The sequence below is a fragment of the Pteropus alecto genome, unplaced genomic scaffold (genome assembly GCF_000325575.1).
Source record: "Pteropus alecto unplaced genomic scaffold, ASM32557v1 scaffold90, whole genome shotgun sequence".
NCBI lineage: Eukaryota > Metazoa > Chordata > Mammalia > Chiroptera > Pteropodidae > Pteropus > Pteropus alecto.
In genome coordinates this window covers 460,366-472,912 of record NW_006429894.1, presented here as the reverse complement: position 1 = coordinate 472,912, position 12,547 = coordinate 460,366, and the positions used below count along the sequence as shown (strand labels likewise).

The 12,547-nt window shown below is 67.6% G+C and overlaps 1 protein-coding gene across 1 annotated transcript in view; it reads left to right on the top strand.

Moving 5' to 3' along the window:
• The window catches only part of IGFN1 (immunoglobulin-like and fibronectin type III domain containing 1), a 20,410-nt gene that overhangs the window by 2,745 nt on the left and 5,118 nt on the right, over window positions 1–12,547 (top strand). The window contains exons 3-14 of the mRNA XM_025044787.1: window positions 498–637; window positions 1,235–1,334; window positions 1,644–1,688; window positions 1,909–1,954; window positions 2,484–2,661; window positions 3,454–3,567; window positions 4,784–4,952; window positions 5,980–6,252; window positions 6,705–10,733; window positions 11,180–11,295; window positions 11,819–11,960; window positions 12,221–12,520. Of these exons, the coding sequence (XP_024900555.1) occupies window positions 498–637; window positions 1,235–1,334; window positions 1,644–1,688; window positions 1,909–1,954; window positions 2,484–2,661; window positions 3,454–3,567; window positions 4,784–4,952; window positions 5,980–6,252; window positions 6,705–10,733; window positions 11,180–11,295; window positions 11,819–11,960; window positions 12,221–12,520 (5,652 nt within the window). The remainder of the gene's footprint in view (window positions 1–497; window positions 638–1,234; window positions 1,335–1,643; window positions 1,689–1,908; window positions 1,955–2,483; window positions 2,662–3,453; window positions 3,568–4,783; window positions 4,953–5,979; window positions 6,253–6,704; window positions 10,734–11,179; window positions 11,296–11,818; window positions 11,961–12,220; window positions 12,521–12,547) is intronic.

Sequence of the window (12,547 nt, the reverse complement as noted above, 5' to 3'; positions counted from 1 at the left end):
AGGGCGGCAGCTCCCATTCTTCTGTGTGAAGCCCTGGGTCTCAGGACCAGCTCCTGTGGGCACCAAAATGGCCTTCCTCTCCCAGCCTGTCACGCCCGCCCAGAGAGTGACACGGAACCACAGAAGGCCATCATTTCCCAGTCCAGCGACGGTCTTCAGACCCCTCGTCCCACCCACTTGTACAGAGAGGCCCCCCGCCCCGAGCCCCGCTCGCCTCTCCTCTCTCCGTGGACAGTCCAGCCTCACCCCTCCCTCGAGACCCAGGGGTCTCCCACAACACAGAACTCCGTGGGGACCGCCTCGGGCGCCTGGACACTGCTGTCGTGCCCCTGGCGCCAGAGGAGGCCTTGAGCCTGGGGCTGGTGACCCGGCACCACTCCTGGAGTGGGCGGTCGGCTGTCCGGGGAGGGACAATAACAGAAGTTAACCGCTCAGTAAAGTACACTGTCCCCGCCCTAAGCCCAGCCCCCTACCGCCCGCCTCTCTTCCTGCCACAGGGAAGAATGCCATCTTCAAGGCTGTGGTCTGTGGGGACCCCAGGCCCGAGGTGCGCTGGCAGTGCAGTAAAGGGGACCTCAGTGACTCCAGCAAGTACCGGATCTCGTCAGCCCCTGACAGCAAGGAGCATGTGCTGCAGGTGAGGCCTCCCGCGCTTCCCACCCGGGGAGTCCGCCTCTGCCCGTCCATCCCCGCGAAGGCTCCTCGGGGGGCTCCAATCACGGAGGGGTGAGAGATATTGCTAGCTGGGGATGAGGGCTCAGCTCCGTCCCATGGCTCCAGGTGGCCTGAGCCAGGCGTGCACCTGGCAGGCTCGCAGGTGCCACCGCTGACTCTGGTCAGTGTGAGTGGCGTTTGTAGCTCCGTCGTGGGCCCGGCTGCAGGCCCTGTGCCAACCATGTGGCAGAGATGATACCATTTCAGCCTGGCCATTCACTATGTTTGGAGTGGGTCACCTTCGCCGTACGAGTGAAGAAACGGAGATTCAGGCGGGTTAGGCAGACGGCCCAAGGTGCCACAGCCCGGAACACATGGCGGAGACGGGATTCGGGCCCGGGCAGCCCAGGCATCCTGACCCGGAAAAGCCAGCTCTTTCGGCCTCCACTGGCAGAGCTGGTTCTCCGCCCCCGTGGTGGTTCAGCTGTCGTCGGGGGATCTGTGCCCCTCGCACAGAGCCACGTCCAGTGACACAGCACGGGGAAGCGCTGACTGTCCCCTGCCCTGGGCCTCTCTGCAGATCAACAAGCTGACGGGTGAGGACACGGACGTGTACCGCTGCACAGCCGTGAACGCGTACGGAGAAGCCGTGTGCTCGGCGAGGCTCACCGTCATTGAAGGTGGGCTTGTCCCCGCCTGGCACATGGCTCGGGCACTGGGGCGCCTGAGAGGTGTCCGAGGCCTGGCGTGGTGCGGGGAGCGGAGGGAGGACTTTGCAGGACGGGGGATGGGGGAGCACTGAGGGCCGTTAGGAATACGGGCGCTCCACGCACGGCCGCCCCGTGGCCAGCCTGTCCACGCGCTCGCCCGCGCTGCTGGGCCCCACGCCCAGAGGAGCCGGGAGGCCGGGCCACTGCTCCGTCCTCCTTGGTGTGTCCAGCTTCCCTCCCGCCTGTCCCCCTCACTCCCTTCCCTTCTCCTGACCACAGTGGGCTTTCGGAAGAAGCGGAAGAGGCACCAGGAGCCCCAGGAGGGTAGGTGGCAGGGTCGTCAGGACCTACTGGGGCTTTTGGGAGGTGGGCTACTCTCCCTGGTGTTCCGCACTTGGCTGGGACACCCCACAGGTCCTCACCAGTCCACAGAGGGCACCCTGCCCTCCTCCGGTCCCCTCCGCACTGCGCCCGCCCCCTGCAGGAAGGCCCTGGCCCCTCGGACGCCCGGCTGGGCTGGGCCTCACTCGCACCCCTTTTCCAGACCTCAAGCAGGAGCTGATGGATCTGAGGATGATGCTGAAGAAGAGGTGCGTCCGGGGCTGTCCGTGGGGTGGGGGCTCCGCGGCACTGTCCCCTGTCGCTCTGAGCCCACCGGGCTCTGCCCGGCCTGGGTCGGGCACGGGCGGGGAAGGCAGAGCCCAGGCGGCCGGCGGGAAGAGAGAAGCACGTGGACGCAGCCCGGCCGCTTTGGCGCCCGTGCCCCCGCCTCAGCCATGTCTCCTCTGTGGGGCCCGACTCGCTCCTTGGCGAAAACAGGGTGCTCCGTTAGAACAGTGACTTGAAACTTTTTCAAAGCCACAGAACAATTCTCCCCCCAAAACACCTAGCCCGGAGTCCGCAGCACGAGCTGTCAGGAGCAGGGGCCCCCCGGGGGCCTGAGCCGGGCCGAGGGCCGCTGCGGCCCATCCCTGGGTCCTCCAGTCCCCACGGTAGTCAGCGCATGTCTGGGTCCCTCTCTGGGAGCACAGCGCACAGCTCCCCACGCCCCGGAGGGCGCCAGCTCCGGGGCTCCCCCGGCCTCGGACCCCTGACCCGCTGACTGCCTCTGCTCCCCAGGGCCCCGCCTTCCGGCCCCGAGAAGAAGGTGGACGTGCAGCAGGTGTGGCAGCTGCTGATGACGGCCGACCGGAAGGACTACGAGAGGCTGTGCATCAAGTACGGCATCGTGGACTTCCGGGGCATGCTGCGCAAGCTGCAGCAGATGCGCAAGGAGCGAGAGGGCCGCCTGGCCCAGGTACGCGGGCCGCAGCGGGGCCGGGAGGGGCCCAGGACTCGGACGCCAAGTCCAGGTCCCGGCTTCGAAACCCGGCTCCGATACGGAATCGGGGGCTTTGGGGAAGTGAGGGCCGCCGGGACACTGGTGTCATCGTCACGCCTACCCCGAGGGCCATCGAGAGGGGCCATGAGACAGCGTCCTTGAAGCCCGTAGCCTGACGCTCAGTAAGTGCTGACCGTCAGCCGTCACCGCCACCGTCACGGCCCGTCATCACCGTCGTCGTTGTCATCGGTCACCATCGCAGGCCTCGGGGGTCTGTCTTGTTTCCAGAGGCTTCCAGGGGGGGAGGGGCCGTGGGCGTCCTCGTCCCAGTGTCTCACAAACCGCGCCGGACACTCTTACCTGGGTCGGACCTGGCGGCAGCGCCGGCCCACTCTTTCTTCTGCAAATGCAGAACACCTCGTCGTCACCCTGGAAATGGCACGTTAGCCAACCTCCCGTCGAGGGCCTCGCCCTGGCTCCTCCGGCTTCCTCGCCGGCTCTAGCGCAGGGCCTTGCACGCAGTAGGTGCTCGAGTCCTTATCAGGTGGAGCGGGAACGCCCCCGTGTTCTCAGCGGCCTCGGACCCCCGCGCTCTTTCTCGCTCCCCCTCCCGATCCGAGATGCCAGCTTGGAGCCCGTCCTTCTTCAGAGGCTTCGCCTCCCGCTTGTAAAGCGGGAGATGCGTGGGGTACGGGGGCCTGGGGTCTGAGGGGCTGGAGCGGCCCAAAGAGAGAGCTCAGAGCTCCCCCGCCGCTTTGTCTTCCCTAGTACCTCAACTCCGTATCCAACCTGAGACACATAACGGTCACCAAGGACGGGATTGCGACGTTTGACCTGGAGCTGGATCTCAAGGATCCTGAGAGCAAGATTTACCTGTATAAGGTGAGGCTGGAGGGGCCGCTGACCGGGGAAGGCTCCGGCTGGGCCACTGCAGGTCCTGGGGGCAGGAACTGTGGGTCCCCCGCATCCCCTTGCGGGAACAGCCGGAGTCCACAGGTGGTGGACCCTGTGCCCCACAGTGCCTGACTGGGTCGGGGGACCCTGGCGTAGGCGTTCTGCAGAGACCGCTAACTTCTCTCAGAGCGACTGGGCCCTCCAGCCAGGGCACAGGGGCTCTGAGAAAGCGCACCCCCTGTGCCCTGAGCTCTCCCCAGAGACTGGAACGTCCCTGCCTGGGTTCCAGGAGCAGCTGCCCGCCAACCAGCTGGGCACAGGGGTGAGGTCTGTGGGGCGGAGCTGCAGAGCCTAACTCCAGTTCTCAGGTCAAACTCACCCTGCTCCACGGCTTCCTGGCTGTGCCGAAATGGGGCGTGCTGGGGCCTGGCTCGCGGTACAGTGCGCATTAAGGAGATAACATGATTTGCAGCCCCTTCCTCTCCCCCAGGCTCGTCCTGAGTCCTTTGCCCCAGCTGCTCCCTCTGCCGGCCATATCGGTCCCGAGACCCACACGGCTGATTTCCGACCGCCCTTCGTCACACCGCGGTGGCCGCCAGCCCTGTGCTGGAGCTCCCGAACGCATCTGTCCCTTCCTGACATGCATTATGTTATCACCCACGATGTTTTCTACTTGTCGGTCTCCCCCATAGGATTTTAGCTCCCTGGGGCAGGAATCCCTGGCTGTTTTGTCCTGAGTCCTAAGGCAGCGCCTGGCCCACCGTGGGCATCTAAGCGTTAGCAGTTTCAAACCCTAGGCAAATAGCTAGTCTCTCCGGGGTCCAGCCGAGGCGGGCGTGTGTGTGCCTCGGCGGGTCCGTGGAGCCTCGAGGACACGTGACGGTCGTCTTTTGTTCGCACGGATGAAAGCGCTGGGCCTGGGCCCTGGGTGCTGCCTCCTGCTCCCGCCAACCTTGGGTGGCAGCTCCGCTCAATCTGAGCTGCCATCTGGGCACAGCCGGGTGCCACTTACGGTGGCAGAGAACGGACGCCATGGCCAGAGACGTCCCCAGAGCGTTTATTCCCCTCCGGGCCTGCTCCTCCCCTCCACCTCGCCCTCTGGGTCCAGGATGGTGTCATCGGGTGCCCGACCAGTGGGAGGCAGCGGCTGCCTGCTGCCAGGGTGGGGTCGGGGCCCAAACCCCCGCTTTCTCTCCGGCCACAGGACAGTGAGAAGGTCGCCTACAACTCCGGCAGCCCGACCAAGTACAGCAGGCAGCAGCTGGGGAACCGCCACCACTTCCTGATCCATGACCTGTGTCCCGAGGACGCTGGCATCTACCAGGTCAAGGTGGAGGACGCCGACGTCTTCTCCACAGAGCTGGAGGCCAGCGGTGAGTGGGCGTCCCCGTGGGAGCGCGGGCAGACAGAGCTGGTCGACGGGACAGGCCCGCGTCAGTGCCACGGCCGGGGAGGGGCGGACGGTGTGACAGTGATGTTGGGAGCATGCACCCCGGAGGGTTCAGTTAGGGGAACTGCTTGTCCAAAGTCTTGGCTCACGGTCTGGGTTCCTCTGAGCTTCCATCCCAGACACAGGTGACGCAGGCTGTGCTGCTGCTGACAGACCAGCTTCAGGTCGGGCTGAAGCAAGTCCCCCACCCCCGATGCCCACCCCGTACCCCGCGCTCCTCAGCAAAACTCCACCGGGCCAGGCACTCGTGTGCCCTCTGTGGACCTCCCTGCCTGGGAACTGTCCCTTGCTCCCTCATTGAACCCGGTCCCGCCCCCAGGGAGCTGTGTGCACCCCGCCCCCTGAGCGCCTGACGGCCGAGGGGCCTCTGGCAGGAGGCTTTGGGCAGCGGTACCCTACAGCATGTGCTGAGCCTGACTGAGGGAGAGGGGAGGCGTGAGACCTCCAGCAGCATGGCAGGCCTGGACGGGGCTTGGGGAAGCCTGGCAGGGATGCGGAGAGGGAGGCGCAGGGCCGGAGGCGGCAGGCGGGGCTGTGAACGCTGGCCGTGCGGCCTCCTGGCCGGTGAGACGCGGGGCGAGCCACCTCAGCCCCCTTTCCTCACCCATGACGGGGCCGTGGCCACGCCCGCCTCGGAGGCGGCCACGAGGACCAGCAGGATGACACGCATACAGACACGAGCACTCAGCACACTATGTCCTTCATGTACCCGCTCGGCCCCGGTCACAGCTGGATTTACAAACACAGAATTCTAGAGCTAAAAATCGACTTCCTGTTCGGATTCCTAGCTATAATCCCTGGTTTGATATGGGGGGAGACTGACAGCCGGGCTAAGAGGTGACTCATCCGCGGCGACACAGGGGTTTTGTGGCTGGCCTGTCCGAACCGGGGTCTCTGAGCCCCCGGCTGACACGCCGCCCGCTGACGGCCCCGCACCTGCTCCCCTGCAGACATCCCGCCCAGGGTGCTGGTGCCGCTGGCTGAAGCCCGCTGTAAGGAGCACGGTGATGCTGCCTTTGAGTGCGTCCTCTCCAAGCCCTGCCCCAGCGCCACCTGGAACTTCCAGCACCAGCCCCTCCAACGTAGTGACCGATACGAAGTGTCCGTGTCCCCCGACGGGCTGACCCACCGGCTGGTGGTGAGGGGGGCCCGCTTCTCAGACACGGGCACCTACTCCCTGAGCACCGGGCTCCACAGCTCCAGCGCCTGGCTGGTGGTGGAAGGTGAGCGGGCCACACCTGCCTCTCCCTGCCGGTCACTGAGGCAGCGCCGCAGGCTGAGGAAGGGGGCGCAGGGGCTTCCTTCGGCCAGTCACTTGCTGCCAGGCTTTTGGGTTGCAGGTGACCCCAGGGGACCGATAGCCGGACATCCATAAGGCAGGCAGCAGGGCAAGTAGTTTTCAAAGCCACACAGTCACATGTGGCTGTTTGATAAGCAAGTGACTTTCGGCTGGCATACCTACTCAGGTCCTGAGAAAGCACGCGACAGGTGGGCGGGCTGAAGGTACAGGACTAGGGGGTGGGGGCCCCCACCCCGAGCTGGCAGGCCCTGGCTTCCTTCCTCCTCGCTGGGCAGCCGAGGGTTGGGGAAGCAGCAGGCGGCGACCGCTGGCGACCGGCCTGATTCCGCTGTCTTTCCTCTTGTCTCTGTACGGGGCGCTGACCTCTCCTCGAAGCAGGGAAGGATAAAGGCCTTCTGAGCACCAGCGCCGACCAGCACGTCCAAGGGCGAGGAGCCCAGGCCTCGGGAGCAGACGCATCCAGGGGCGCCAGCAGTGAGGGAGGGAGACCTGGAGAGCAGGGCACCGACGGGGGCCCCCTTAGTGGAGTGCGGCCGGCGCTGGGGCTCCAGCTCACAGCCGGCCCAGAGAGAGGAGGCCTTGGGGGACACGGCTACTCCTCCACGGGGGACGAGAGGGCAGCTGACTCAGCCTGGGGCCCCGGGCAGGCAAGAAAGGGCTTTCTGGAAGCCGAGGGAGACAGGACCGCTCCAGCCAGGGACAAGCTCCACGGAGAGGGAGCCCCAGACAGGAGCCTTCTGGGGGGGCCCCATCCACAGGGACGGGACCTGGGATCAGGGTCGGGCCTCACGGGTCATCGGCCAGACGGTGGCAGAGACGGTGGGGAGAGTCAAGGTGGGACAGCAGGAGGCTGGGAGGCCGGGCCCAGGCGCCCTCAGGCTGGCGGACGGTTGAGCAGCGGGGAAGGACAGGAGCATGGAGTGGACAAGGGCGGCCAGGGACGGCTCTGGGGGGCCCCAGTTAGGCCTGGGGAGGGAAAGGCGGCCTCGCAGGGCCCGCAGTCTCGTCCTGTGGGGTCTTGGTCAGAAGGGGAGGGGATGGAGGAGATTTTGCAGGGGGAGAGCCTGGGCACGGTGGGGGCAGGGCGTGGGGCGCATGGGGGAGCAGGGAGGGGAGCAGCTCAGGCAGCATGGAGCAGCAGGGCTGGCCAGGGGCAGGCTGGGGACAGCGAAGCCGCGGGAGGTCCTGGTGCCCTGAAGCCTCCTAGAGGAGGGGGGTCCAGCGCCAAGGCAGGCAGGGGCCCTGAGACCTGGGGGGCTCAGGCACGTGGCGATGGTGACCACGGGGGGCTGGGACCTGCTATGGGTCAGACACCTGCAGGTGAGGACGTCCAGGCGCACCTGGCGTCCGGGGACAGGAAGTTCCTCCCGGGGAGCAGGAGTCCGGAGGGCCAAGCTAAGGGGTTGTGGCAGGCAGCAGATGGTGGAGGCCCAGGAGGCCCCGGGGGCCGGAAAAGGGGTCTGCCGGGGCCCTGGGGACAGGAGGGCCAGCGGGTGGTGGAGGCCGCAGGCCAGGCAAAGGATGGCCACGGGAGCCTCCAGGGTTCCCAGGGCTGGGCAGCCGGGGAGAGGGGGGCAGGGGAGGCCGGCAGAATGGAGGCCAAGCATGCAGGTCCTCAGGAAGACACAGGGTCTGCCCTCAGCCGAGCCGGGGCCCAGAGTGGGCGTGGGGAGCCGCCTGGGGCTCTAGGCCCAGGAGCTCAGAGGCTCAGGGGCACACTGGGCGGCACAGGTGAATCAGGAGGTCCCGGGACAGTGGGGTCCGAACCAGATTCCTGGAACGGGACATGGGGTGGCAGAGATGAAGAGGGTGAGGCTGGCTCGGGTGGGCCCCGGGGACTGGCGTCCAAGAGTGACGGGGGCTCGGGGTATTTTAGGGGACTTGGCCCTGAAAAGGGGTCTGGTTACGGTGGTGGCTCGGGGGCGCCGGGAGACACGGGGTCCGCTCACGCTGCTGGCTCTGGCGTCGCCTCCGGGGCGCCCGGGAGAGTGGAGCCCGAGGGCAGGGCTGGTGACAGGCGCGGCTCCCTGGGGCCTGCGGCTCTGCGGTCTGGACACCAAGGCGGTCGTCCTGCAGGCGGGGTGTCGGAGAGAACCGGAGGTCTCGAGAATGGCTCGGGGGGCCTAGATGGGGGACTCGGGGATGAAACCAGGCTGCGTCCGGAGCCCGGGGACACAGTCAGACTTCAGGGGTCTGCCGGCCCCGGGGCCAGAGGTGGCTCCAGGGTCTCTGCCACGGCGGAGGCTTCTGGAGAGGGGCGTGTGGGAGCAGAACCAGGGAGCTCCGAAAGAGTGAGGACTCGGGGTTCATCTGGGGATGGCAGGGGCTTCGGAGCCTCAGGGACAGTGGGGGCATTTGGAAAAGGAGGCCACGAAGGCGGGTCGGGGGGCTCAGGGGCTGTGCCGCCAGGATCTCAGAGGGCGGTGGGCGGAGCGAGTGGCAAGGCCGGGTCGGGGGTTCCTGGGGGTGCAGCTGGTCGTGCAGACGATGCCAGGCGCCCCGAGGCACAGGTGCCCCCGACTGGGGCCAGCCCTGAGAGCTGGGGGCCATGTGGCTCTGGCCCCATGCTGGGTCAGGGGGCTGGCTCCCCAGCTGCAGGGCCTCAGCAAGCGGGGGGCAGGACAGCTGACAGAGGAGGGTCGGGGGGTCTCGGGCCTGGGGAGCTGGGGCCAGGGGCTGAGGCCAGCTCCAGAGGCGGTTCGGGGGGCCATGGAGGGCTGGGGTCAGCGGGGGAGGCTGGCTACGGGGATGGTTTGGGGGCTCCTGAGGGAATGGGGTTAGGGAGCAAGGCAGGGCACAGGGATGGTTTGGGGGGGCCTGGGGTAACCAGGTCAGGGACTGAGGCAGGTCCCAGGGGAGGCATAGGAGGGTCTGGAGTAATAGGGCCGGAGAGTGGGCAGGGCTCCAGAGATGGTTCCGGGCGGTTCGGTTCAGACTCGCTGGCTGGAGAGGGACCTGGGGGCCCCCGAGGTCCGGAAGCCGTGGGGCAAGGGTCCGGGTCCTGGGCAGCACCAGAGGGGTCTCGTGGTGGCACAGGCTCCAGGGGCGGTCCAGACAGGAGCAGGGGGGCAGGGACGGGGCTGGCGGGCGGGCCCGGTCCCGGGCTGGGCTCTGGGGTGACTAGCGTGGTGGGCACTGCAGACGGGCAGGGCTCCAAGAATGGCTCTGAGGGCTTCGCAACCTCGGGGACCCCCGGGACATCGGGGGCTGTTGGCTCGATGGGAAAAGCAGGAGGCAGAGAGTGGCAGGATGTCGCAGGGACCCCCGGGTCTCCTGGGGACAGAGGACCCCCCGGCGGGGAAGGCAGGTCTGCCGACCGCGCAGGGGGTGTGCGGGCTCCTGGCTCTCTTGAGGGTCAGGGGGCAGTGAAAGATTCCCGGGCAGGGACAGCTGCTCTGGAATCCGGACATGAAGGGGACTTCCGGAAGGCAGGCCCGGGGACCGCAGACAGAGGTGGCACCGCTGGCCAGGGAGCGCAGGCGTCTGAGGGAGCAGGGGGCTCGCTGCTGGGAGGCGGGGGGCTGGCAGCAGCACGGGGAAGGCCGGCAGGCACAGGCTCGGTCCTGGACAGCAGCCAGACCCCTGGGGACAGGGACAAGTCTGTGACGGAGTCTGCAGAGGGCGGGGGGGCAAGCCGGGCTCGGGCCCCAGGCCGGGAAATTGGCCGAGGCAGCGCAGGAGCTGGGACCCGGCCCCCAGGCTCCACGGCAGCTGGGTCTCTGCAGGAGGGAGCTGCCACTGTCGGCAGGACCCAAGAAGGGACAGAAGGCGGCAGGGCCCGGGAGGGGGCTGCAGGCCAAGGGGAGGCTGGTGGGTGGCCAGGCCCGAGGCCCCTGGACAGCAAGGGTTCAGCTGCTGGAAGGGGCAGGACTGCCGTCCCAGGGGACTCAGGTGGAGCCCAGAACGGCCTAGAAGTTCCTCTTGGCAAACAGGGCTCTAGAGACAGATCCGCAGACACTCGTGGGCAGGGCCGAGGACGGCTGGGAGGAAGAGGTTTTCTGGGGTCACAGGGCTCCCTAGAGGCTGAGGACGACAAGGCCCAAGGTCCAGAGACCCTAAAAGAAGATGAGAGACAGGTTGCAGAGAAGCCCGGTGGGTCAGACAGGAGGCGTGGCCCACCCAGGAGCTCGTCCCAGGCACAGCCAGGGGCCGAGGCGGGAGCCGCAGAGCAGGGGACAGTGGGTGAGGCCCGAGGCAGGAGGCAGCCGCCTGGTGGAAGGGACGAAGCCAGCCCTGGGGAGATGCTGCATGACGACCAGAGCCGGAGGCCCCCTGGCCATCTCGGCAGCAGGAAGGGTGGCACAGAGGGCCGGCCTGCCATCTACGGCCAGGAGAGGGACGCCACCCCGAGTCCCAGATCCAGACGCAAGCCTGGCACCAGCGATGTCTCCGAGGAGGTCAGAGGTAGGTGTCCTCAGCCGCTGGCTCCCGTGGGAACCCCGCGCAGTGGGGCGCCTGGGTCGGTCCCAGATTTGCTCCCAGCCCCAGGCCTTTGTCCCTGCCAGTGCCCCATTTTCTGGGGTCCCCTCCCGGCCTCAGTAGCAGCCTCCTCCTCCTCATGGGGGTGGGACCCAAGCCATGGGGTCAGGGGTTCACCCGAGCACCTGTCTTGACACCCTATATCCCAAGCGCGGAGCCGTTGAGCTCTGCGGGGTCACCCAGACCTGTCTCTGTGACTTGGGTGCCTTTCCCCACCTTCCACCCCAGCCTCCCGCACTAGCCTGGGCCCCGCCAGGGGGCGCCGGCTCTGCGGACATGCGCTGGCCTCCCAGGGTGCGGCGCAGGCCATGGCCTGGGAGGCTGGGCCCGGGGGGTTCCTGGGGGTCCCCAGCCTCTCCCTGTCTCTCCAGGCCACTTCTTCCAGGGCCTGACTGACACGGAAGCACGGCTGGGGGAGGACGCTGTGCTCTCCTGCACCCTCAGCCGGGACCTGGGACCTGGTGCTTGGTTCAAGGATGGCGTCCAGGTAGGGCTCCCCTCTCCCCCCCAGCCCCCTTGGGGCGGGGGCAGCGGGGGTGCAGATGAGAGAGAGGGCCGGCCTTTCGTTCTTCATTTTCCGAGGCCTCCGCCCCAGGAGCGTGATTGGGTGTCACCCCGTTCACACGCACCCCTGGCTTCACTGCCGCCCCAAACGCCCTCTCTACCCCAACACCTGTCGGGTCGTCCGCGTCCTGAAGGCCTTGGACGAAGGCCACCTTCTCAGCCCGGGGACGGCCCTCTGTCCTCTGTTCTGGAGGGGGTGCGTCGCAGTGCTTCGGGCCTGGGCCTCAGAGAGACCGGGTCCGACCCCACTTCCCCGGCCCCCGGCTCCGTCTGCGAAACGGGCTGGTAGCCATGTAAGGCATGGTGACCACTCGCGGCGGCGTGGAGCGGAGCCCCTCGGTGCCTGTGGCCCGCGCCGGGCTGCTCTGACTCGAGTGACTGCGTCGGTGACAGACCGCAGAGGGGCCCCGGGCTGCAGTGACGGCTCCGCTGTGGCCTGCTTCCAGCTCAGCACCCAGGATGGACTGGTCATCGAGCAGGATGGTCTGGTGCGCAGGCTCCTCATCGCCCACGTGCAGGGGGCCCAGGCCGGCAGGTACACCTTTGCAGTCGGCAACCAGCAGAGCGAGGCCACGCTGACCGTCAAAGGTGAGGCCCAGCTCTGCCGCATGCGTGGCCAGCCTGTGACCGGGTCCAACCTCACCCCCAGCCCAAGGAAGTGACTGAAATTCCTTGTCAGGAGGTCGTGGGTGAGGTCCCTGGTCTCTGGCCCCCCAGCCTGGTTCGTCCCTGTGAGGCGGGGGCTGAGTTCCCGACTCTTAGCCCCGACTTTCGTCTCTGGGCCCTCCCCGCACTCGGGCGCCCGGCGCCCCGGCCTCTCTGACTCCCTGGTGCCGCCCCATCTCCAGATCCCCCCGTCATCACTCCAGAAGTGATTGACGGCCTGAAGGAGCCGCTGGTGGTCAAGGCTGGGAAGCTGCTGGCAGTGAAGATCCCCTTCCAGAGCCGCCTCCCCGTCCAGGCCACCTGGTGGAAGGACGGGGCTCAGGTGGATGGTGGCCGCGGCGGGGGTGCGCAGGTGGCCCTCGGTGACGGCTTCACCCGGCTGTGCCTCCCCAGCGCCAGCAGGAAGGACCGTGGCCAGTACAGCGTGACGCTGAGGAGCAAGGGCGGCTCTGTGCAGGCCGAGCTCACCCTGCAAGTCATCGGTGAGGCCCCCGGGGTGGGGGGGGTCC